The sequence below is a fragment of the Scyliorhinus canicula genome, chromosome 4, assembly GCF_902713615.1.
Source record: "Scyliorhinus canicula chromosome 4, sScyCan1.1, whole genome shotgun sequence".
NCBI classification, from domain to species: domain Eukaryota; kingdom Metazoa; phylum Chordata; class Chondrichthyes; order Carcharhiniformes; family Scyliorhinidae; genus Scyliorhinus; species Scyliorhinus canicula.
In genome coordinates, this window is record NC_052149.1 from 60563452 (window position 1) to 60588454 (window position 25003).

Here is a 25003-nt window from a genome sequence, read left to right on the forward strand (position 1 = left end):
AGTCACAGACAGCAGGACTATGGTCCAGATAGTACCCTAAAAGTAAGACCTTCTTTACCGAGTTTCAGTATCTTAATGTACAGTTTCCTCTGCGGTGTTCAAATATCCACATCCACTGTTGTAGATTAATTCTCTAGATAGTTTCTTCTTGTTAGTTGTAAATCATATATAGCCTCTGTATTCCTATGTTAGCCTCTCCTCTAATTCTGGTTTCATTATGGCAATGGCTGTTGCAGGATGTATATGACACAATGCTGATCACCTGCCATGCATTTGTGAAATATGTCCCCTTTACTTATCAACTAATTTATAGGTATAACTGTGAATAGTAAACCCAACCTTTACGCTAGCCCAACAGAAATTAAAAGTACATAGCCCAGGATTCTGATCAGTGATTAAGCAGCAAATCAAAGTTTCTGATCAGAAGCTGTTTGGAGTTTTGTTATGAAAGGTGCAAAGCTATTTACCCCTTTGTCTGATTTTTCTATCATGATTTTAATTCGTTCAGGAAGTACCTGTCTGATTTCTGAGGGAGGCACTTTTTTTTATCAGTGCAAAATAATACAGTTTCATCATAACCTAATTTCCCTTCATTATCACCCATTTATTTTTTCTACCTGCCCTGGAAATGGTGTTCACGTTTTCCGGGTGTTGCGGTGTAAATGAACATAATTTTAAAGAAGCTAATAGAGATTGGAAATTATGCACTGAGACCAACATTTTTTGGTTTGCTTTCCTCCTCTGCTTTAACTTTTGAGTTAAAGGCCTTTTGAGAGCCTTTCCAATTCTTACTGTGGTGCTATTTGAAAATTCCATTACATCTCTGCTTTTCTCAAAAAGAGAAACAAGCATGGATTCCGGGGTTTATCAGGCTATGCATCAGGCAACTGGAACACTCTGACAAAGAAATGTACATGCAGATGTGTATACAGTTATCCAAGGATCAGTGATTCCAGAGGCTTCAATTTGCCAGCAAAGCAATAATGGAGTTTTACTATATGCTGCAAGCAAACCTGTAGCCACAGTCACAACTGTACTCAATTTAAGTGCATCGAGAATACTTCAAATGTCTACTGGGAACATTGCAAATATTAGGCAATCAACAGTGTAGAGATGCGTGAAATAGGTCACTGACACTATTTATATGAGCATCAGATTTCAAGTCCTTCCCATGGACACCAACAGCACTTTAACACAGCTCTGCAATTTTAAAGTGGCAGGATTCCTCAAAGTGCAAGATATTATTGATTGCAAACACGTGGCCTAAATATTCCATTGCAGTATGTCACTTGTCATGTCCGTGCAGGCATGAGGATAATACAGTTTAAAAAAACTCTATTTTAAGGTTACACTTAAAAACCGTGAACTGATTTTAAAAAGACCAAGTATCAAAATGGCTCTAAACTACCTGATGGATTGATGGAATAGACTGTGTTTATTTTTTGAGAAGACAAAGACAATCTTCAATTTAATATATTGCTCACTGTGGTTTCATCCAATACACAGAAGTTTTTCCAGTGCCGCATTCTAAGAATGTAAATTTCACATTGGCCAGAACAAAAGCTAAAGTCACAGGTGGGAAAAGACTTCACAGTGCTAATTTAAATGATCGCAATGCATTATGTGGAAGATGACTTTGCATTTGTTAGAGGGTCACATAATATGGAGGTCATCTTTGCTCTCTGTTAAAATAAAGCAAACTGCTATAAACAAAAATTTCCTAAATTTTAGAAATGTCCCATCAGAATGGAAAATAATGAAAGTATTTATTTTTCATTTTTATTTTTTAAATATAAATTTAGAGTACCCAATTATCTTTTTTCTAATAAAGGGGCAATTTAGCATGGCCAATCCACCCATCCGGTACATCTTTTTGGGTTGTGGGGGCGAGACCCACGCAGACACGGGGAGAATGTGCAAACTCCACAAAGACAGTGACCCAGGGCTGGGACTGAACGCGGGTCCTCGGCGCTATGAGGCAGCAGTGCTAATCACTGCACCACCGTGCCGCCCTGAAAATAGCAAAAGTAATTCCTCTATTCAAATTAGGAGGGAGACAGAAAGATAGCTACAGTTTAATTAGCTTAACATGTGTCGTTGGGAAAAATGCTAGAATCTATTATTAGGGAGATTATATTGGGGCACTTACAAAGCAATCAGGCAGAGTCAACATGGTTTCGTGAAAAGGAAATCATGTTTGATTAATTTACTAGAGTTCTTTGAGGAAGAAGCAATATGGATAATGGGGATTCTGTGGGTGTGGTGCACTTGGATTTCCAGAAGGCATTTGACAAGGTGTTACATCAAAAGTTACTCCAGAAAATAAGAGTTCATGGTGCAGAGGCTAGCATATTAGCATGGCTAGAGGATGCTAATATATTACTCCTACACTATTTTAACTCACAGGAAACAGAGTAGGCATAAATGGGTCATTTTTGGTTTGGCAGGAAGCAATGCATGGACTTCCATTAGGTGTCAGTGCTGGAGCCTCAGTTATTTACAATTTATAATAATGACTTGGATAACGGGCTCAAATGTATACTTGCTAAATTTGCTACAAAAATAGGTAGGGAAGTTGTGAAGAAGACATTAGGAATCTATAGATAGGTTAAATGAGTGAGCAAAGTTTGGCAGTTGGGGTGTAATGTAGGAAACTGTGAACTTGTCCACTTTGGTGGGAGGAATAAAAAAAGCAGCATATTATTTAAATGGAGAGAGATTGCAGACATCGGAGGTACAGAGCGTTCTGGGTGTGCTAGTAGATGAATCACAAAATGTTAGTATTTAGGTACAGCAAGTGATCAGGAAGGTAAATGGAATGTTGTCATTTATTGTAAGGGGAATGGAATGTAAGAGTAGTCATATTTTGCTACTGTTCTGTCGAATATCGGTGAGACCACATGTAGTGTACAGTGTTCAGTTTTGGCCTCCTTTCTTAAAAAAGGACACAATAGCACTCGAAGCAGTTCAGATTTGTTTCACTCAGCTGATTCCTGGAGTGAGAGAGTTATCCTCAGAGGAAAGATTGGAAAGGCTGGGCCTGTATCTGCTGGAGTTTTGAAGAATGGGAGATGACTTTACTGAAACATATAAAATCCTGAGGGGACTTGACAGGGTGGATATGGAGAGGAAGCCTCCCCTTGTGGGCGGGCCTAGAAGTAGTAACACAGTTTGAAAATAAGGGGTCTCCCATTTAAGATTTTCTTTTCTCTCAGAAGGTCATGAGTCTGTAGAACTCTCTTTCCCAGAGAGGCAGTGTCATTGAGTAGTTTTATGGCTAAATTAGATAGATTTGTGTTTGACTAGGGAGTCAAAGGTTATAGGGAGTAAGAAGGAAAGTGGCCACAATCAGAACTGTCATGATCTTATTGACTGGTGGGGCAGGCTGGAGGGACTGAAAGTCTTACTCCTGCTCCTAATGCAAATGTCCCTATTTGCGTTGAACCTTTTCTTGCCAACCTGATCCATTCTAAATTCTTAAGTCCACATATGAAATAGGAACTGTCTTCATAAACTTGTCATGATGCAACTTCAGCTTCCACTGGTATTGGTGCTGTATTTCATAATCTTTTGTATAAACTACTCCCTCTTCCTGGATGGCAGGGAAAAATACTATGCTCCAATCAACTTTGTTCCTTTGCTTCTACAAAATTCCCAATGATTTGCTATTTCAATCGAAATCCCAGCGATTCTCATGGGGGAAACAGGACTGGAACATTTGCCTTACCTGATTAGGGAATGGAAGAGATGGCAAGTATATGGAGAGTTTGTGCTGAGAAATTCAATTTTCCAATCATACTTCCCTGCAAGCGTTCGCATCCCTATCTCAGCTCACCTGCTGCTGAAACTCTTGTGCCTGCCTTCGCCTGCTCGAGACTCGACAACTCCAACAAATTCCTGGCTGGTCACCCAATTTTACCCTCCATACACCTGAAGTCGTCCAAAACTCTGCTGCCGTGTCTCAACTCAGAGCAACCCACTTCCCTACTACCCCTCTGCTCGCTGACATACATTGTCTACCCATCAATAAATGTCTTGATTTTAAAATACTCATGCATGTTTTTATATCTCTCCACGAACTCATCCCTGTTTCTGTAAGCTCCTCTAGCCCCACAACTCTGAGATATCTGCACTCGTCCCATTTTAGCCTCTTTTTCATCCCTAATTTTAACTTGCTCCACCTTTTGCGGTTGTGCCTTTAGTTACCTAGGCCCTAATTTCTCTAATACTTTCTCTACACTTCTCCGCCTCTCTAACTTGCTTTCCTTCTTTAAGACATTCCTTAAATCCCACTGCTTTGATGAAGTTTTTGGTTATCTGACCTCATTCTTCAGTTGCTTGGCATCAAACCTAGTTTTATAAAGCTCTTGTGAAGTACCTTGGGACATTACTTTAAAGACACTATATTAATGGAAGTTGTGGTTGAGGATTGTCCTCTTCTAGCCCCCACTGAATGTTTGATTGGCACAGCAGCTTCGGGACGCCTTGTTCCCAGGAGGAATGATATGCACCCTGATTCAGCCCTGGTGGGATCTGACGTTGGAACCGGGTGTGAAAGTTTGGAGAAAAGTAGAAGGCCTGTCATGTGCTGCTGTAGGGGAAAACAATCTAAAATATTTCCATTAGCTATGTCTCAATGTTTCTTTGACTTTCCTAAGAGCACAGACCCTTGGGGGTTCTTAATCAAAGCTCTATTGCGACATTTGTTGGTGAGCCTCGTACGCAAAGTGAGATAGGAAACTAACAAGGTCATACCCACTTCACTTCACTTGTTTTTTTCAAAAAAGAGAAGCCCATAAATAGTATAATTTTAAAATCAGCTCTCTGGGACAGCATAATGGAGCCAGCAAGTTCCATTTGCTATTTGTCGTGCCTGGAAACTGAGCATTTCATAGGTAAATAAAGAGGAAAATGTATTTCTGTTAATTGCTTTTTTAGCCATTTAGGACCAAACTGTATGCTCGGTGGGAAATCTACCCTGATTAGTAAGATCACTTAAATCATTATCCATCAGTAAATCTACGTCTATCATGAATATCTCTGCAGTGATGCAGACTTTCATTGCATCTGCTTGTGGAAAACTCAGGCTACCTGCTTGTTTTTTACAATATCGAATCAGAACTTGTACTATTCAATAATTCAAAGGATTTCAGATGAGTTGAGCAAACGAATACTCAAGCATAAATGTTAGTGTATTGATTTGATGTCTAGACAAGTATGTATCTTCTAACTCACTGCAGACATTATTCACTCCCACATCGTCTGGGATATCTGAAAACATGTTTGTGTAGAATAATGTATCAAGTATAATGTGTTTAATATATCTGCTATGAATCGAACTTCAAGTGGTCCGTCAACATCTTGTCATTGAATTAGACCTTCTGTTAGGTGTTATGATGCTCTTTAATAGAAAGCTGATTTTAAAATGATGCTATACACAAACATGTATCTGTGTATTTACCTCCATCTGCAGATATATTTAAAACTGAACAAATTGCTTTAGCAGTACAGAATTCAAGCAGACTATGAAGAATTAATCTCTTTGTCAACAAATTAGAAACAGTCCCTTAATCATTGACCTTTATGCTTCATGGAGATGGAATATCCTCTTCTGAGATTTTGCCTAATAGCAGAATCAGCAGCAAGCCATGCACTGAGTGACAGTGAAATACTGGGGAAGTCAACATTTCCATTTAAACCAATTTACCTGGATCCGTAACTATATGGGTTTGGTCATTACTGTACTTTGTAGAAAAATAAATTATGTAAAAGGAATAATGTACTAATTATCCTAATGTAGATTTGGAAAGGTAACACACAGACGTCACCAAGTCTGTAACAATCCTGCTAGGACTTTCCCATTTCAATATTAAATAGATCCACAAAGTTACTCAGTTACAGTGCAAGACCGGTTGGCACCAGCCGACTGATCTATTTTTATCCAGATTAGACTGAACTGTAATCTTATAACAGATTTCTCTTTCTCTGGACTTTAGCACTAGGTTGGCTGAAGAAGACAGAACTGCTAGTTGTACTGACAAGTTTGATTTTTAAAAAAGCCTCTATTACAACATTATACTGTGGCTGATTGTGAAATGAAATGAAAATCGCTTATTGTCACGAGTAGGCTTCAATGAAGTTACTGTGAAAAGCCCCTAGTCGCCACATTCCGGCGCCTGTCCGGGGAGGCTGGTACGGGAATCGAACCGTGCTGCTGGCCTGCTTGGTCTGCTTTAAAACCAGCGATTTAGCTGAGTGAGTTAAACCAGCCCCTGTGACTTGGCAAAAAGATTTGATCACCAAAGGAATCAAATTATAAGGTAACAAATAGGAGCAGGAGTAGACCATACAGTCCCTTGAGCCTGCTCTGCCATTCAGTCATGGTTAAGCTTCTGCCTGAATGCAACGTTCCTGCCTGCTCCCCATATCCCTTGTTTCCCTTAGAGACAAAAAAAAAACTGTTGATCTCAGCCTTAAACATACTCATAAGTTGGAGCATGTGCAACCCCTAGGCCAGGGGTGGGCAAACTTTTCCGTGCAAGGGCCGCATTCAGAAATTCACAATTCACAAAGGGCCGCATAGTATATTAAGTAAAATAATTACTTCACCCGGTTATGATTGTGGGCGCCTCATATAGAACATGGAACAGTACAGCACAGAACAGGCCCTTCGGCCCTCGACGTTGTGCCAAGCAATGATCACCCTACTCAAGTCAACGTATCCACCTATACCAGTAAGTAACCCAACAGCCCCCCCACCCATTAACCTTTAAAAAAATTTAAAAAAAAAAAAAAAATTTTTTTTTTTTTTTTTTTTAATGACTTGGTGGGCCGCAGAAATACCTTTGGCGGGCCGCATGAGGCCCGCGGGCCGTAGTTTGCCCACCCCTGCTCTAGGCACACAACTCTAAAGATATGCAACTCTGAGTGAAAAAGTCTCAGTCATAAATGATCAATTCTGAATCATAAAACTGCACCCTTGTGTTCTAGATTTGCAAAATCTCAATGTCTACCCTGTCAAGCCTCTTCAAACATTTTTATGTTTCAATGAGATCACCGGCCATTCTCCAAAAGTATACATCCAATTTACTCAGCCTCTCGTCATAGGATAACTCTCTCATCGCAGGAATGAATTTAGTGAATCTTCCTGTGCTGTCTCCAATGCAAAGATATTCCTCTTAAAATGTGGCCAAAACTGCACACAGTACTCCCGAGGTAGTCTCAGCAAAGCCCTGTACAACTGCTGCAAAGCTTCCATTTTCTTGCAATAAAAGCCAACAAGCCATTTGCATCCCAACATGCCTGCATGCTAACTTTCTGTGTTCCATGTACGAGTACACCCAAGTTCCTCTGACAGCAACACAAATTAAATTTCTGTAAATAAATATTTGCTGCCAAAGTGAATACCCTCACACTTCCCCATATTATTCTCCACCTGTCACCTTGTTTTACATTTATCTGTCTCTATCTCCTTGTAGCCTTGTTGTATCTTCCTCACAGCTTACATTCCAACTATCTTTGCAACATCAACAGTTAAGATACATTACTCTCAGGGCAAGATCTTCCGGCTGTTCACACTGATGGGATCTTCTGGTCCTGCTGATAGTGCGCTCCCACCATGGGTTTCCCAGCAGCATGGCGTGGATTCAGTGGGAAATCCCATTGACAGCAGCAGGACCCGAAGATCTTGCGGCGGCCGGAAGCGGGTCGTCTCCCACCGCTGAGAAACATGCCATGGGGAGGCCAGAGCATCTCGCCCAGTGTCTCTTATGGAAGCACAGACAAGTATATTTTAGTATTGCTGAATAAAGAGACATGTTTTGGAAGCATTTTATCATACCCTTTGTGGTATTGAATTCCAGTTTTTGTGCGATGCCAGCTGTGCAGGTCACCTGTCCCAATGACTGGTGGATTGTGTCAAACAGCTGTTCCCCTCAGCTGTTTACAGCAGGCAGGGTACTGACCATACTCAATCAGCCCCTGCTTTCAAAATTCTGAATATTATTACGATCCCAGACCAGACTCCAACAGTGGCTAGGATACTGGTTTGAAATCTCAATACACAATACAGGAGTGGATGCATGAAGAAATAGAGCCCGATTCTTTTAAAAAGAAAACTTTATTATAAATACTATGTTAAACTTTTAACTTTGCACCCGAAAAAGAACAGCTTACAAAATTACCTCTTAACACAACTATACAATTTCCCATTAAACAACAAGAAAGGAAACATACAGCTCTTAATCCAGTTTAAAAATTAGCAGTAATACTGGCTTTATAAAACAGATTTGGCTCTGGTTGGAACCCCTTCAGACTGTCTGAATGTATTCAAATAGCTGCTTCCAATAGATAGTTTCAGCCTCTTCTTGGTCTGCAGACAAGACTGCTCTGCTTTAAAATATTATTATTTTTAAACTATCCTACTGGGAAAGAAAACTGCATTTACTTTTGGACTCTGTGGTAGTCAGATCAGACCTTGGCTCCTCTCACTCTCAACGCTATTCCAAACTCTGTCTCTCTCCACAGCTTCCTCCAAAACTGCCTCATTCCACAGTGCCTCAAAATATATCTCTCTAAGCTCCACCCAGTACTAATATCATCTCCCCAAACTAAAAAAAACAAATTAATTTTCCCCAAAGTCTGCAAGCAGAGTAACTCTCTGGGGACTTCTCCGGACAAACACTATGCATTAGCGCAGACTGAAAACACATTCCTTGGTCACTTTCATATGCTGGCTGCTACAACTACCCAAGCCCTACAGAACAGAACTCTATTGGTTTAAAAACATGACCATTGCAATAAAACAGACTCTTAACGCCAGAATTTTAACCCTTAAATTTCCCAATATTTAGAAGCCTATATTCCTAAAATGTTCCAATCATCTCACTGTAATGTCCAACTTCAGATAGATGTGATTTTGCGATTGGACAACATTTGCTGAATAATCCCGACTGTACTAAGAATAACACTAACAACGAATATAAGGGGCGGGATTCTCCGACCCCCCACCGGGTCAGAGAATCTCCGGGGGCTGGCATCAATCCTGCCCCCGCTGTGTTCCAAAGTCTATGCACCGGTGGGGGCGGGAATCGCGCCGCGCTGGTCGGCGGGCCCCCCTCCCCGGCGATTCTCCGGCCCGCGATGGGCTGAAGTCCTGCCGCTGTCATGCTGGTCCCACCGGCGTGGATCAAACCGCCTACCTTACCGGCGGGACCAGGCGGTGCGAGCAGGCTTGGGGTCCTGGGGGGGGGGCGCGGGGCGAACTGGCCCCGGGGGGTGCCCCCACGATGGCTTGGCCACAGATCGGCGGGCAGGCCTGTGCCGTGGGGGCACTCTTTTCCTTCCGCCTTCGCCATTGTCTTCATGATGGCGGAGGCGGAAGTGACCCCCTCCCCTGCACAGGGATGATGTCAGCAGCCGCTGACGCTCCAGCCCATGCGCGATCTTCTGCCGGCCGGCGAAGTCCCTTCGGCCCCGGCTGGCGTGGCGCCAAAGGCCGTTCCCGCCAGCCGGTGGGGCGCCAACCATTCCGGCGCGAGTCTAGCCCCTCAATGTTAGGGCTTGGCCCCTAAAGGTGCGGAGACTTCCGCACCTTTGGGGCGGCCCGATGCCGGAGTGGTTCATGCCACTCCATCACACCGGGACCCCCCATCCCGCCGGGTAGGGGAGACTCCCGGCCCAAATTTCAGTTGGACAAGGTTTGTTAAGGCTTGCCAGAAGCTAAATATACTCATATGCAGGGATCTGTCCTCTGTGACCAAAAGGCAAACGTCCAAGCATTGCACCTTTTTTTGCATTAAATAATAGCATGGGAGAATAGTTCCCAGGTGTAATCTCCATGGCAACACCTCCATCAATTCGAATCAACCTGCCAACAAATCTGCACCCTTTTTTCATGCAGTATAATTTGATGCTCCCTTTGAAATTTGACATTCTTGCATCTGCCTTGATGAACACAAGACAAAAAGCTTCAACAGCATATCTCTTTTTTCAGCAACACTGAAGTTCGGTGTTATCTAGTGACTCTACATATATTTTACCTTGCTCAACACTGCCTTTCTGATACAAGTACTTCTCTGTCACCTCTGCTCCACCGTATTACTTCCAATTTGTTTATTTGATTCCTGTCACAATGCCTAATGAAGTTCCAATAATACATACGTGCTGAGTTTTATGCCTTCCAAACTAACACCAGTGTCTGTGTCCCTCTATTCCTTTTGTACTTCTCTACACCTCATCGCTTTCCCAAATCATATCATAAGTTTACCATCAATTTTGTGCACTCTCATTTTTTGGTAATAAACTCTTGAACAGAATGTTATCAAAGGCTTTTGGGATGGCCAGATTCATGACCTCCTCAAAAATTCAACAGGTCAGTCTAGCTAGTCAAATAGCCTAACTCTCTGATCACTTGATACTTGTCTAAGTGTTGAGTCACACTGCCTATGAAGATCGATTCCAGCACCCTCCTTACAATTAATGTTAAAGTGTCTGTCGTCTGGTGCCTCTATCGCTCCCTTTAATGCATGTGACATGTGCAATTTTCTAATCCAAAACCTCAATTCCTGAACCTAGACAGCTTTGGGAAATTGTGACTCACGTATGTGAAATTTCCACACCTATTTATTTTAATTCCCTTCAATGGAAACCATTGGTTTCTGGGAATTTCTCGATTCAATGTCCCATTATTTTCTGCATTACAATTCCTTTTCTTTACCATTTGTACTAATTATGCATTCAAATCTCTGGATCACAGAATTCCATGCAAAATGATCCACTTGTAAGAGATAGTTTTGATTTAAAACCTTACATGACAGAGCAGGAGGTTCAATTTTTAAATTATGGATTGACTCTGCATGTATTCCCCAACTTTGATATCAGGTTATTCTCCTCCTGTCTATAATCAATTTCGAGGTGATTTCTAAGTAAATTTGAATCCATTAGCATTTTCAATACAATAAATACACCGGGTAAAATTTCATGCACAAGAGACCGCTCACATACCCCAAACTGCAAACTGACTGTTTTTGATATCTCTGGCCCAGTGTGTAATATAGAACGCTGTTGCTGAAATCAACATTGGCATGTCCTGAAACTTGAGGATTGATGCAAATACGTATAGATTTGTATGTAAGACCTAATGTAAGGCATGCTTTACTCTCTCCTCCTTATATCTGAGAGAATTTTGCTGCACTCTCCCATCACTTAGATTGTTTACCAAAATCCACCCCCATCCCTCCCCACTGAGTGAGCTTTCCATCTTCTGCAACTGCCCTCACAACTGAAAACTTGCTCTCATTCCTACTGATACTGCTTGGTATGAGAACTGTATTTGGCCTTGACTTCCTGCACACAATGGGCGGGATTCTCCAGTCCCCCAGCAGCCTGTTTCTCTGTGGTGCACCGGATCTCTCTTCCCACTGCTTGTCAGTGGGATTTCCCATTGAAGCCACACCACACCACCAGGAAACCTGCTGGCGGGGGTGCACTGCCTGCAGGAAAAGAGAATTCCAACGGCCAGAGAATTCCCGCCAATATCACAGTAGATCAAGTAACAGATAACTAACAGGCACTTTGGCCTCCTTGTTCCCTCCCACATTGGGAAAGTTATTGGCCTCTATTCTAAACCCATTATGATTCCTACTACTTCCCTCCCCTTCCCACCCACCCCAAATTCCCACCACAAAAATAAATAAATACATTTTATTAGCAAATCATAGTAATTAATGCTATGCAGCAATTAGAATAATATGCAATAAGTCATGGAATAGTTGTATTTCCTGTTCCAACACACCAGCTGGCTGCGAACCCCTGCCCCCTCCCCCATTACACTCACCTTACCAAATCTCCCCTGGTTGTAGTTCCCCTCAGGGGCTACCCCTACCTCATATCATTTCCTCTTTTGAAATAGTACCTCTGACTTGAATTTCACATCTAAAGCTACTTGCTCCACTGACTGGCTGTCCAATTCTTTAATCAGTGCGGCACAACTGATTTCATCCCATTAGCACAGTGCTCTACACTACTGTTGTCGTCTGCAAGAGTTCAAAAAGTGTCTGAATTTTCCAGATTAAGTAATGCTGAGCAAATAGGTGACGGGCGCGATTTAACAGAACAGTTTCTAAGTGTCATTTCATAGAATCCCTTCAGTGCAGAAGGAGACCACTCGGCCCATCAAATCCGCACCGACCCTTCAAAAGACCACCCTAACTAGGCCCGTTCCCCCATCCCATTCCTGCCACCCCACCCGAAGGGGCAATTTAGCATGGCCAAACGACCTAACCTGCACATCTTTGGACTGTGGGAGGAAACCGGAGGAAATCCACGCAGACACAGAGAGAATGTGCAAACTCCACACAGTCACTCAAGGTCGGAATCGAACTCGGGTCCCTGGTGCTGTGAGGCAGCAGTGCTAACCACTGTGCCACCGGGTTTGACCGGGACTTTCTCCCCAGCTCTACTAGCGGGTTTCCCAGTGCTATCTAACCACACTTCACTTCTTTGGGCTCTGGGGAGTATCTTTCCAGGTAAACCCACACTTTTTCATCACTGGGGAGCTGAACATGCTGGTTGGATCGGCTCCTCAGAGATCAGGCCACCATATTGAATGAGTTTGTGGCCCCCCCCCCCCCCCCCCCCCCCCCACCCATGGGTAATGTCACCCCCCACACACATGGGTATTACCCCAAACCCCCCAAGTGAGGTCACCCACTATGAGTTCGCTGAGGCCCTCCCTTTTCAGGCTTCCCCACGCCCCCTTACGGACTCCCTCTCTGTGGCCCCGCCCCAAACCTTTCAGAGGACCCCTTCATACCCATTCTTCACACTCTCTAACATTCTGGAGGCCCCTTCACACCCACCCTTCACCCTCTCTAACCTTCCCGGAGGCCCCTTCATACCCTTCACTCCCTCCCCCCCTACCTTCATGCCCTCCTCATCCCTCTTTTCATGGGCATTGGCTCTCACAGGCCCTGACCCTTGGCAGTGTCAACCTGGCACCTGGCTGGGGTCTCCTTGGGGAGGCCGATGGATGCCGAGAGCTGGTTAGGTCTGCCGTCAATACTATTAAGTGGGTTCTTATATCCACTTAACCATGTGAGACGGGATCTCACCCATTGTGGGTGGGACCCAGATTGCGACGTCTCGCAAGATCTGGTTAGATCTCATGAGGCATTGCAGCCGTCGGGGATACGGGGAGGCCTCTCCCATTTACCGCATCCTGCCCCGATTCCGGCAGGACGCGGCCAGTAGATCGCATCAGATATCTTTTTGTCTGCATAAAATGTTGCTTAATTTCACCATCTATTCATCTGATATATTAGCTGGCTGTAGAGGACTGGCCTCGATAAAATTATTTACATGATACGAGAACGAAAATACATTAACCACTTCTGGCTTTCTTGATAGATGGACAGAAGTGCTTAAAAAGTAACTGACAAGCAGAATGCTTTTGCGGAAAGCCAAGTGCCCAGGTGTGTTCTAGGAAATTGGAAGTGCTTCACCCCTCTGTGACACATATAACATTTTGGAGTTTTGGAAATGCACAACAGTACTGCTCAGCGACATGCTGGCCCTACAGGAGGCTGTTTTAGCTTCTGTGATTGAACACATCCAATCTCTTTCTGTCTCAGGTCCAGGTTTGTGAGCAGGATCCCTAGTCTCAAAAAATGAAGTTTTTGTTCTCAGTAACATTGCTATGAGGATGCACCTGTCTCGAGGGAGGGGGTGGTTTGAAATGAAGAGTCAGTTCCTATCTCCTACTCCATGCTTCCTAGTACACAGCTATGCAGCAGCAATGCGGGAAGGCTGCTTATTTAGTCACAGGAGGTGGTGCACCTGCCAAAGTCTTCACAGTGAGAAACAGTGGAAAAAGTACAGCATTTTAATAGTCCTAACTAAAATACTCCTTAGCATAAAATCTATTTCTAGATTTATTTACATATTAATGGAACACTCATTCGATGACAGAAATACCGGTTAGGAACTTTAGAATCTACTAGACAATTGGCAACCCCTGTTTTTCTGTAAAAATCTTTATCAGCACAAGGCGAATTTGCCATGTTTTTATGTCTTGCAAATATTGGACATTTTCAAAGACATACAATTTAAAAACAGATTAAAGTCCAGGCTTTCAAAAAGCCTAAAATTTGAAACTAAGAGGTACGCTTACATTTTTGACATTTCATTGTTTACACTATTTAGTGATTAGAAATTTGCAATCTCATCAACCAAGATTAAACATATTTACAAACGTCTAATGATATCTTGAGATGCAAAATGCCATGAAGCTAGAAGGTTACATCTATGTATCCGTCTATCTACATAAAAAATAAAAAGTGGCCTTACATTTAGGAACCCCACCTGTCCTGACTGCTGGCTGGTGTCAGGGCAGACCAGTTGAACAAACTCCTTCAGGGTTTCCTGACTAGGATGTGGATGATAGCGGATGGCCGTGTGCGAGAAGTAAGGACCTGGCTGCTGAATGATGGGAGACGTTGGAAAATGTAGAGTTGAGGCGGTTGCATGGGGACTCGCTGTAAGAAAAGAGAAAAAATTCCGTAAACTAGGTTTCAAAATCGGTTCCTAATGTTACTTAGTGATAGAATATTGCTATTAGGCTACTTGCAGCATGGTTAAACACTACCTCAATCACAAAATCTGTAACTGGTGTACGAGAAATTATTACATTGTCTTCTACTTTACTCTGCAATAATAGAATAAAATGGAGAAACATTTTGTTCCCTTCCAGAATTTTCCATTGAGGGCTGTATCTTCTGAAAATATACAGATGTTATTTCATAATATATAGCACATTTAAATCAAGATTACAGTTGTCAACATTGCTTAATACCTTCAATTTTGCATAGGCAGTGTGTAGGAACATAAGATACTTTGTTCGAAAAACAAAATCTTCATTTTGAAAATAAAATAATTTTTTAGCTTTTTGAAATAATTCCGTACGCCTTTGGCTATATTATATGTAAGATCAGTTTTCTCTTGGGGTGAGAGTCTCTGGCCTCCCCGCAGCATATTTCTTGGCAGCGGAAGGCTGCTGGCCAACCTTCTGGTCCCGCTGCTGTCAATGGGATTTCTATTGAATCCACCCCACGCCACCAGGAAACCCACGGCATAGGTGCGCCGCCGGCCCAGGGCCGAAGATCCCGCCAGAATGAACAGCTGGAAGATCTTGCCCTTAGTCTTAATGTTGGACATGTGAAGGTGAAAAATGCACCACAACTAAACAGTTAATTCTAATTGAGCAGCTTGGAGAATATGTAGAAGCTGTAAGTGCCACTTCAGAAGTGACATGACCTTCAATTACTGATATTGAACATCATTCCACCTGACAGATAAAAGAACTATCAATCCAATCACATCGTATTTCAATAGTGACATTTGATTGGCTAAAGAATATTCGCCTTAATCAACTGGGGACAATTCAGCTCAACCACTCATATCTAAGAACTGGAGCATTATAGTGCTGTAATGTGGGATACAGTGATCCTTGTGCTGCAAGCATGGTAGCAGTTTTATATGAACAATCCAGACAATTAAGATCATCTCTTCCACATAGGAAATGGAAACTGAAATACATTTACAACTTAATTAAAGAGAACGTTAGAATCTATTTTCTTCTGGGAATTAACATTAAGGAAAAATAGGTGGAGAGAACAAGGGAGCAAAACTGGTAAAAGGAAACATAATGGGGGAAGCAACGTAGGCCGGAGGAACAATATCAGCATAATCTGGTCAGGAACTAAGTGCACCCTTCACCAGCCCTGACATGCTCACCTCAGTGTGATCTCAAGTGGTTGTACAACAGGTGGCACAGGGTGAGCAACATATCAGAGAGGAGGTAAGGGAGGGACAGGCAGCTGTGGGAGCTTCTCTTCAGAGGATGGCGGACAGACACAGCCATATTTATCTAGACAGAGATGCAGAGCTTCGGTTGTCACACAAAAGCCATTTTCTTTCCTAAAGCAAAGTGGGAGATGTGGTGCCCAAATGTCAGAGCACGATGAGGCTGTGTGAAGTCATGAGCAACAAATTGAGGAGTCCCACCATGATGTACACTGCCATGTAAGATGAGTCCATCCATTGAGAGAGTGGCTAACCTCTTAGAGAGCCACATGTGGCATCACACTGAGTGGATATATGAAAAGCTCACTCACCACCAGGCAATGAATGACACCTCCCCAGCACTGACTGGTCAACAATGTATGGAGCAGATGCGAGGTGTGTTCCAGCTGGTCGTCCACTCTGATGAAAAAGAGCCCCATGAAAGTACCCAGGCAGATGAGAGGCACAGAGAACATGCAGGGTCATGAAAATGACCCTGAGTAGGGGACAGCACCCTAGGGGTGCCAATCATTGAGATGGATCTATTAGCATTAGTGACTTAAAGGAAATGGGTCAAAGAGTTGCTCAGACCATGGCAAACATTGGCTAATGAGCATGAACGAAAAGATAACTTTGTAGGTACTGCAGCACTCGAGGAGGAGGGAGTCAACTTGCAGAGGCACGGCAAGGGGTTCTAGGCAGCTGCTGAAGTTAAGGGATGCCTGCTAAGGTGGTGCTCCACCTCTCAGATTTCAGGGAAACAATGATGGGGTGCAGCTACTCACACAAGTACAGGTCAGTGCTGCTGAAGCAGGCAGAGGTGTTGGATTCGGAGCTTGGAGGAAACAAAGCCGATACCCTCCACATAGGGTATATGCACAATGAATCAGCTTTCTGAATATAACTGAAGTTTGCACCTGTCAAGCCAGATGGGAGGTGGCTTGTGTTCCCTGGTGAAGGATTCCCTCCATCACCGCTTGTTGGCATGCCCTGCCATTAGCCGTCAAAGTGACCGTGGCACTGACCTTTTCTTTCTATGCCTCTTTCCATGGTATGGCAGCTGACCTCACTAGCATCTGGTAGTCACCTGCAATCACAGCAGGCAGGAGTTGATGAATGCCCTATTTGTGACGACAACAGATGGAGTTCACCACCAATGGAGCCATACTGGTATAAAGGGCAGTGGCATTTCTACCAGCACTGGAGTCCTGCAGGTGCCAGGGACCTACATGGCCAATCACGTCTCTGACTGTGCAATCAGGGGCATTCATAAACAGAAAAGGATTACACTGTCTCAACATTCAGCTGGTGCCTGACCACGAAAAGCATTTCCTCCAGGTCTGTACCTGCCACAACTCCTTCTTCCTTAATTCATTAATGTCACAGCTGTTCATGCCACTGGAGAGACCATGTGAATGATCATTTTTAACGTGTTCGCAGAATGTGGGCATGACTGGTTAGGCCAGCATTTATTGGAAAGCTCAAATTCCCCTTAGGAAGGTGGTGGTGAGCAGCCTTCTGGACCCACTGCAGTCCATGTGGTATGGGTACATCCACAGTGTTGTTGGGAAGAAAGTTCCAAGATTTTGACCCAATTACACTGAAGGAGCAGTGTGAGGGACAAGTACTATGCATTGAAGAAAAACTGCTGGCTATTTTACACAACCCTTTGACAGAGTCACTCCAACCACTGCCATCTCGGCCCAAGTGCCACCTTTCAGCAGGCCATGAGACTGCTCAAGACTCAGTTCTGGTGCCTTGACTGGTTGAGGAAGGACCTGCAGTACATTCCTTCAAGGGTGTCTTGGGTGATAGTGATCTGCTGAACTCTTCACAACATGGTCCTTCAGAAAAATACCAACCTCAGTGATGAAGAAGTGGAAGAGTGGCATTTTTCCCCAGAGTAGGAGGGTGACCCAACCTCACGCAGTGACGTGCAGAGGTCTGCTTGAGGTCATGTTAGAAGTATGTTTGGGTTGCTCATTTCAGGCATTTTCTCCAGAGGTCTCCTCACCTTGGAAGATTTGCAGGTCATGAATGGACCTTTCGATGGAGGAAGGCATGAATCCGCCGTGTAAACATATTTTAGAGGCTCCTCAAGTCCCCAAATTTCCGAGAAGACAAATCCGCAAGCCCCACACTAACACAAAGGAATTGTGTTTCTACCTTTTCATAATTTGTCTGTCTTTAAACCATCAATCATTAGACTCACAAAAGCCTGGATGCTATCATAATCATCTTCATTGCAATACACTGATCAAGTTTAACAGATCAATCACGTGCCAACCAAGTGAGCCAAACTGTGAGATTACTGACTCTGACACCTTCAATCTCAGCCGCTCTTACAGGATGTGTTCGAGTCTGAGGAGGAGGCAGGCTGTTTACATGTGCGGGTTAGGCTGAGATGTCAGTTGCGGCCTTCTTTTGATGTTACAGCACCAGTCTGGGCAGCACAAACAAACCCAGGCATTGCTGGGGCAGCTGCTGCTATAGGGCCTTCCTCAATATTGACCCGATGCTTTCAGGTGGCTTGCTGCCATCGATGTCCTGATGCCTCCTCAAAAATAAAAGAGAGATGGGACTACATTAAAGAGCCAGCACTCTACACCTACTTCCAATTTTGCCCCCTTGCCTTCCTCCTGCAGGGATCAAAAAATTCTGCTCATTTAGTCCATTTGTATCTCTACTTGAAGTCTTGCTACTGAGGTAAAGTGCATGAAAGAAAATCAACCAAATATTTGTGATGGGCTGTTAAACCTTTGTTAAAGGGTAATGAAAAACAACCTTACTGGGATGAGATAGGAAAAGCACCTATAAATAATATATAATCAAGTTCTGAACTCTTGGTAAATGTAAGCTTAATGTTATAAAGTGAAGAACAGTTCGAAGTATCAGTATTTTAAAATACTTCAAATATAGCACAGACCAAACGTATTCTGTAACCAGAATAATTGTATTAAGTTGCAGTGTATCTGCCATATTGTAAAAGCTCATTTATATTTGATAAATGAAAAAAACTGCACCAATATTTGACACCAATGATAAAATTCAGTAATATGATTCAGCAATGGGTTGAATCTGAACAGGTAAAAAACATTATTTCTTATAAATAATACATTTTGAATACGGCCAAATATTTTAGAATGTTTTGCAATAAAACCTTTACAATATTAATTTACACTAAAAGATTTCATGGTGTAAGCTAGACTACTAGAGTGAACTCACAAATGAGTGATTGTGCTACAGGAACTCAGGATGTATTCAGCAAGTTGCGATCATTAGTTTTCAATCCACTTGTGAAATACACTTTTTAGCATTTTGTTTCTCATAATTTGTTTTCTGTCCATGCCGGTTGACATCCGAATCTGAGGTGGCATGATTTGTTATTCAGTATCACAAATTATATGTATATATACACACACAGCCACCATAACTCCTGGGCATATTGGAGGTGATTGTGTAATTTGTCTGTTGATCGGTTTTGTTGCTCAGTTCAGTTACGCTGGCTAAAATTTCTCCAGGGATTAAATGGTGTAACATTTCCAGGATAAGTATCTAGGTTAGTAACTCCCGGTGATCTGGCACAAGTCTCCCAACACCAAAAACAATGCAAGAGATAGTGTTTTCCAGAATTCAGCCCTTCGGAATGTTTAACTTCCCAGATAATTTCAATGCGTGTATATGCGCCAGGACATCCGCAGGGTCCTGCGCACATCACAGACGTATGTCCAGATTTTATCCTCTGGTGTGAATACACCGAATCACCCCATAACTTGCATTATATGACAATCCTCCAATCACTGCATTTTGTTGGGGAAATAATCTTCTGGAGCCTCTGCTGTAGTTTTGGTCAGGAGTTCAGCTTGCTGTAGTTTGCAGGTACCTGAAGGAGTTATCACAGACCCTCCTGACTAGAGTGCCTGAAAAGCGAAAAGCAGTAAGGCAAAGAATCCCCCCCCCATCCCAAAGTCTTTCCTTCCCCCAAAACGTCCATTGGCTGCCATCTTTGGATAGTGCAGCCAGGGGTTGACTTTCTACTCACAATTTTAGGTGCAGGTCCATGTCAGCGGGCAAGCCTGTGCCAGGGGCATGATGAAACCCTCCGAATGCCCTGAACTTGAAAAACAAGGTGCTTTTAAATCAGATTAGGCATAGTACATGCCTGTCAAGCACCTAGAATAGTTTGTGGGGTGGGGCAGGGATACATAAGGGTCATTGTTTCCAATATTTAAACAATATATTTTTTAATTATACTGACTGTGAGCTCAAGAAATCTAAGAAAATTAGTTGTTATCAGAAAAAAATCATCTGGATTCTAACACTTTGGGCGCGATTCTCCGCAACCACTATGGGTGGGAGAATAGCGGGAGGTCTGCTCCCGCACCTCCCGCTATTCTCCCACCCCCCCCCAAAAATGGCGTGTCCGGTTTTCCGACACGCCGCTCGGAGAAACGCGGGCTGCAGTGATTCTCCGGCCCGGATGGGCCGAGCAGCCTGCTGTTCCTGACCTGTTCACGACGGCGGCAACCACACCTGGTCGCTGCCATCGTGAACATGGCACGCCAGGTAAGTGTGGGGCCTAGGGGGGGCGGATCAGGGATCGAGCACCACGGCCGTGCTCGGGAGGGGACTGGCCCGCGATCGGTGCCCACCGATCGTCGGGCCAGCGTCTCAAGGGGACGCACTCTTTCCCCTCCGCTGCCCCGCAAGATCAAGCCGCCACGTCTTGCGGGGCGGCTGAGGGGAAAGACAGCAACCGCGCATGCGCGGGCTTGAGCTGTCCAACCCGCGCATGCGTGGCTGATGTCATTAGGCTCCGCCGCGGCGTCATTCTTGGCGCGCCGAGCCTTGAAGCCAGGGACATTTATTTATTCATAAATATGGATATTATACAATGATTATGGCCTCCGTGGTCATGATGTAAAACTTTGGACTGGATTTTATATTTCCAAGTCAAATGTGCTACCTCCTCTATTCCGACAAAGGGTTCAGCGTGATGACGCCAGCAACCCAATACCATCATGCTAGTCTATTGTAATACAGAAGGCAGGTGGGTGCCAAAATTGGCCGCCCACCTGCCATTTTTAAATAATTAACAAGCTACTGAGCTTGCTCAAAACCCAACTGCCCTCAATTTTTCAATGCCTGCTGCATTTTTCAGGAATCGGACATAAAAAAGGTCTGAGCGTCTTTTCCGCCAGCTATAACAACCTTTAAGTTACATATTCACAATAAGCTGCGATTCATAGTCCACTATGAATGCGGTTGCGACAAAATTCAACACAATTTTTTTTAATGTCAACTCAAAAGCCGATTATATTGTGGCATCAAAAAACAGACATGAGAGACTGGCCCCCATAACTGGTTGGAAGGGAGTAAGGGTTTGTCTTCCGTAAGGGTTTGTCTTCCCATGTTTACTTTCTGCTGGATAGCCACTAACTGGCCATCTGATGATGCACAGAGTTGGCACGGGCAGGAGCGAGTGGACCTCACAGCTTCCACTGTGCCTCCCTCACCCTGCGGAGAAACGTAAAATCCAGCCCCTTGTCACAACCCTCTTATTGACTGTAGGCTCTTGTATTAGCTGGCCAGCTTTCACATTGCTCCTACTCCTCCTCCCTGCAGTGAAATTAGAATAAGCAACAGCACATAACTGTGTAGCCTCAAGGAAACAATGCCTTCTCGTTGCAATCCTAAACCAAATTATTTATACTGCAGCAAAATTTCCCATCTTGTGTCTTGACCAAGTGACACATAAATCATTTTAAACCACTATTAGATATGGAAAAATAAATTATATCAATGCTGGATCCATTTGTTTATAATTACTGCGTGGTACATTAGAAAGCCAGATAGGTTATATATTTCTGTTGATCTGTATGCCAGCATGCACACTTCTTTGGGAAACCAGCATTTTTTTTTAAAGTACAAAAGACACTAATCCAATACCAAAACATTTAATTGAATTAGATGTATTATGTTGAAAATATCTCAGGGTTGCCACGGTATCTTTATGCGATGAGAAGCTGAGTCATATAAATAAGGAAGGTCTCAAGGTCGATTTGGAGTGTCTGCTGAGTTAGCTGATTTTAGCTGGGATGATGGTTGGAATGATATAACTGGCCTCAGCACCACTGGGTTAGGGAGTGCAAAATTTCCCAGTGTCCCTGTCCACAACCTTTACCCATGAATCGAGTGGGGGTGGCTTCAGCCCACTATGGGCAGTCTGCCAACACTCACTTACAATACTCATTGTTATGGGCCAGAGTTTAGAGAATCCCAAAGTGTATCATGGAATTCACCTGACCCACAACTTTTAATAGATTGTGGTATGGGGAGCACACGGCTTACTCGACAGGTATGGTACAGCAGAAAATGGACCAGTGGTTTTTAAAACAAAACAATGTTTAGTCTATGAACTCAAGTTAACTTTTCTAAAACAAACAGTGAACATCTTAGCAACCAGTAAATTAAATACACCCCCCAAAGAATACCACACTAAATAACCTGTATACTGTCCTTTTACACCCAAAAGACTTAACAAACCTTCAAACAGGAAGACATTAGGGTTACATTTAATATGGAGACCTTTTTACAATCTGAGTTCGCCAAATGATTCATAGATAGTTTTTGCGTGGCAAGCTCACTGAACGAACACAGATACAACCAAGCTCTTCTCAAACTGAAACTAAAAAACAGAAGTGGAGCTCAGCTCCACCCACACTCTGACATCACTCCAGTAACATGAGCAACTGCATTTCTTAAAGCTACATTTCTTAAACACCCATTTCTTAAAGGTACTCTCACATGACATCATGAACAATGAGCACTTGGTTACGGCACTAGAGACTTCCCACTGTCCGTTTTACTGTGACCAAAAGGATTTTCAGGAGAGAAAGGGAAAAGGTGGAAAAACAGCTTGCAAACAGCTGAAATACCAAAATTGCAACACTGTATCCCTCTAATACCACAGCAACACAAATAGCACAGACTACAGGCACTGTAGCCTTGACAATAGGCCTGTGGTCACTTGCAGTCCCTGAGCCCTTTATTCGGGCCCTCAAACATCTGATAACTTACTCATATTTGTATTTCTTCATAACTGCTCTGTCCTGTTAACTTTGAAGTGACAGAAAATATTTTTCTTTGCTCACGGAATTGGAATAAGATAACAACCTGTGGCTAACCACTCATTAGAAGAGAACTGCACAGAGGTTACAAGGCAAACATTTACACAACCGGTGAATTCAACAGGATGTCACACATTGTTGAGCATATTGTAAGATTGTAGGGTTTCCTGGTGTGAAACCCTTCTAATTAAAACCTCTCAAGTTCTGAATTCTTAATTTTTAACACCAGGTGGCAGTGCCAAGGTACCAGGCTGGCAGTGCCTAGGTGCCTGAATGGCACCAGAAGTGCCAGGGTGCCATCCTGCCCAGAGGACAAGCACCTGGTGGTCCCCTTAAGCACCACTCCATCTGGTCATCGTTTGTAGAGACTAGCACTGGACGCCGCTCGCCCAAGAGCTCCGAGGTGAGGGAGTTAGATCCCAATGCCTTGGGTAGATCATGGGAATACATATTAGAGTGTGACTAGCTGTAATATGCAGATTTTCTAAAAAGAGATCCTGCCCACAATGGGTGGGATTCACATTGTGATATGTTGCGAGATCATGTTAGATCTTGCGAGGTGTGAGAGCTGGGTAGATCCTGGAAGAGGGATCACCCGGCATCTTCCGGCTGCTTTGCGCCAGGCAACACTGCCTTCCGGCCTGACGTGGCCGGTAGGTCTTGCGCTTATTGTATTTCAGTGTCAATCAGAATATATTTTTTTCACAATTCCATGTTTAAATCTCTCCATCAGTAGTTTTCGCCCCATCACAGTATAAAATGGCACAAATTAAATCTTTTCCTGCATGATGGTGGTGCACTACTCCTCTACTTCCTTCTCAGCTTTACTCTAATGTTTAACATCACACCACCGGCCTCCAAAATCTCTCATTTATAGTCCAACTCAGTGGGACAATACTCATTTGGTTCCATGCTTACCTTTCTAATCCTAGACAGAGAGCAATGGCTGCTCTTCCCAAACCAATACTTCTCTTTATGGTGTCTCTCAAGTATCTATTCTAACCTTTCCCTGATCAACATGTTGCCCTTTGCAACATCATCGAAAGACATAGGACTGGATTTTCAACATGAGGTGGGAAGCTCAAGCCCGGAGGCAGTCACAGAGAAGTTCTCTGGGGGTACTTCTGATGGTGGTATGTAGGTGGAAGTCACATGTTGGGTAGTTCCTGCTCAAGGCTCTGTTTTTTGGAATTTATTGCCTGGTTCCAAGGGCAGTTTTTGGATGAGCTTTGCAGGAAGACATAAAGAACTGGGGAATGTTGAAGAACCAGAAAAACGCCGTCGGGAAGGACAGTGTGAGCAAAGGTTCACCGTCGAATGAACGGGTCAGCCTGGCTGCAGGAAAGATGGTGGAGGCTGGGTCGCTGGGTGGGACTGCTCCCTCCAAAGTAGAGACTTTGACCTAGGTGATGGCTGGACATTCAAATAGCAGTTTGCCAAGCACATGGAGGTGATGGGGATGATGGCAGCGATGAAAGAACTGGTTGAGGAGGCGATACCCCCGGTGCAGGTGGTGGTGTTGAAGACATCGGCCAAGGTAGGGGAACAAGGGGAGAAGTTGAAGGGGGTAGAGGAAGCTCTGTTGCAACATAGTGTCCAGTTCACCTTGGTGGGTGAGGAGCTGCAGAGGGTGGTGTGGTCAACAAAGGACCGAGAGCCAAGGTGGCGGATCTGGAGAACAGGTTGAGGCAACAGAATGAAGAATTGTGGGCTTCCTCGAGGGGGTGGAGGGCCCGAGGTCGACTGAGTACTTTGCAAAGATGCTGGCGGAGTTGCTGGGGGAAGGGGAAGAACCCTTCTGGTATGAACTGGACAGGGTCCATCGTCACTCAGGCCCAAGCCCAAGACAAATGAGCCGCCAAGGGTGGTCATAATTTGTTTTCATAAATATCACATTAAGGAGAAGGTCCTGGGTTGGGCGAAACAAATACACGAGGTGAGGTGGGAAGGAATTGGTATTCGTATATACCAGGATTTAACCGTGGAGCTGGTGAGAAGGTGGGCTGCCTTTGGGCAGGTGAAGGCGGCACTCT

General features: G+C 43.8%; 1 protein-coding gene across 16 annotated transcripts in view; it reads right to left on the bottom strand.

The window, feature by feature from the left end:
- nfia (nuclear factor I/A) overlaps nt 1-25003 on the bottom strand; it is a 1014328-nt gene that overhangs the window by 81381 nt on the left and 907944 nt on the right. For all 16 annotated transcript variants that reach the window (XM_038794333.1, XM_038794326.1, XM_038794335.1 and 13 more), the window contains one exon: nt 14347-14534. In XM_038794333.1, the coding sequence (XP_038650261.1) occupies nt 14347-14534 (188 nt within the window). The remainder of the gene's footprint in view (nt 1-14346; nt 14535-25003) is intronic.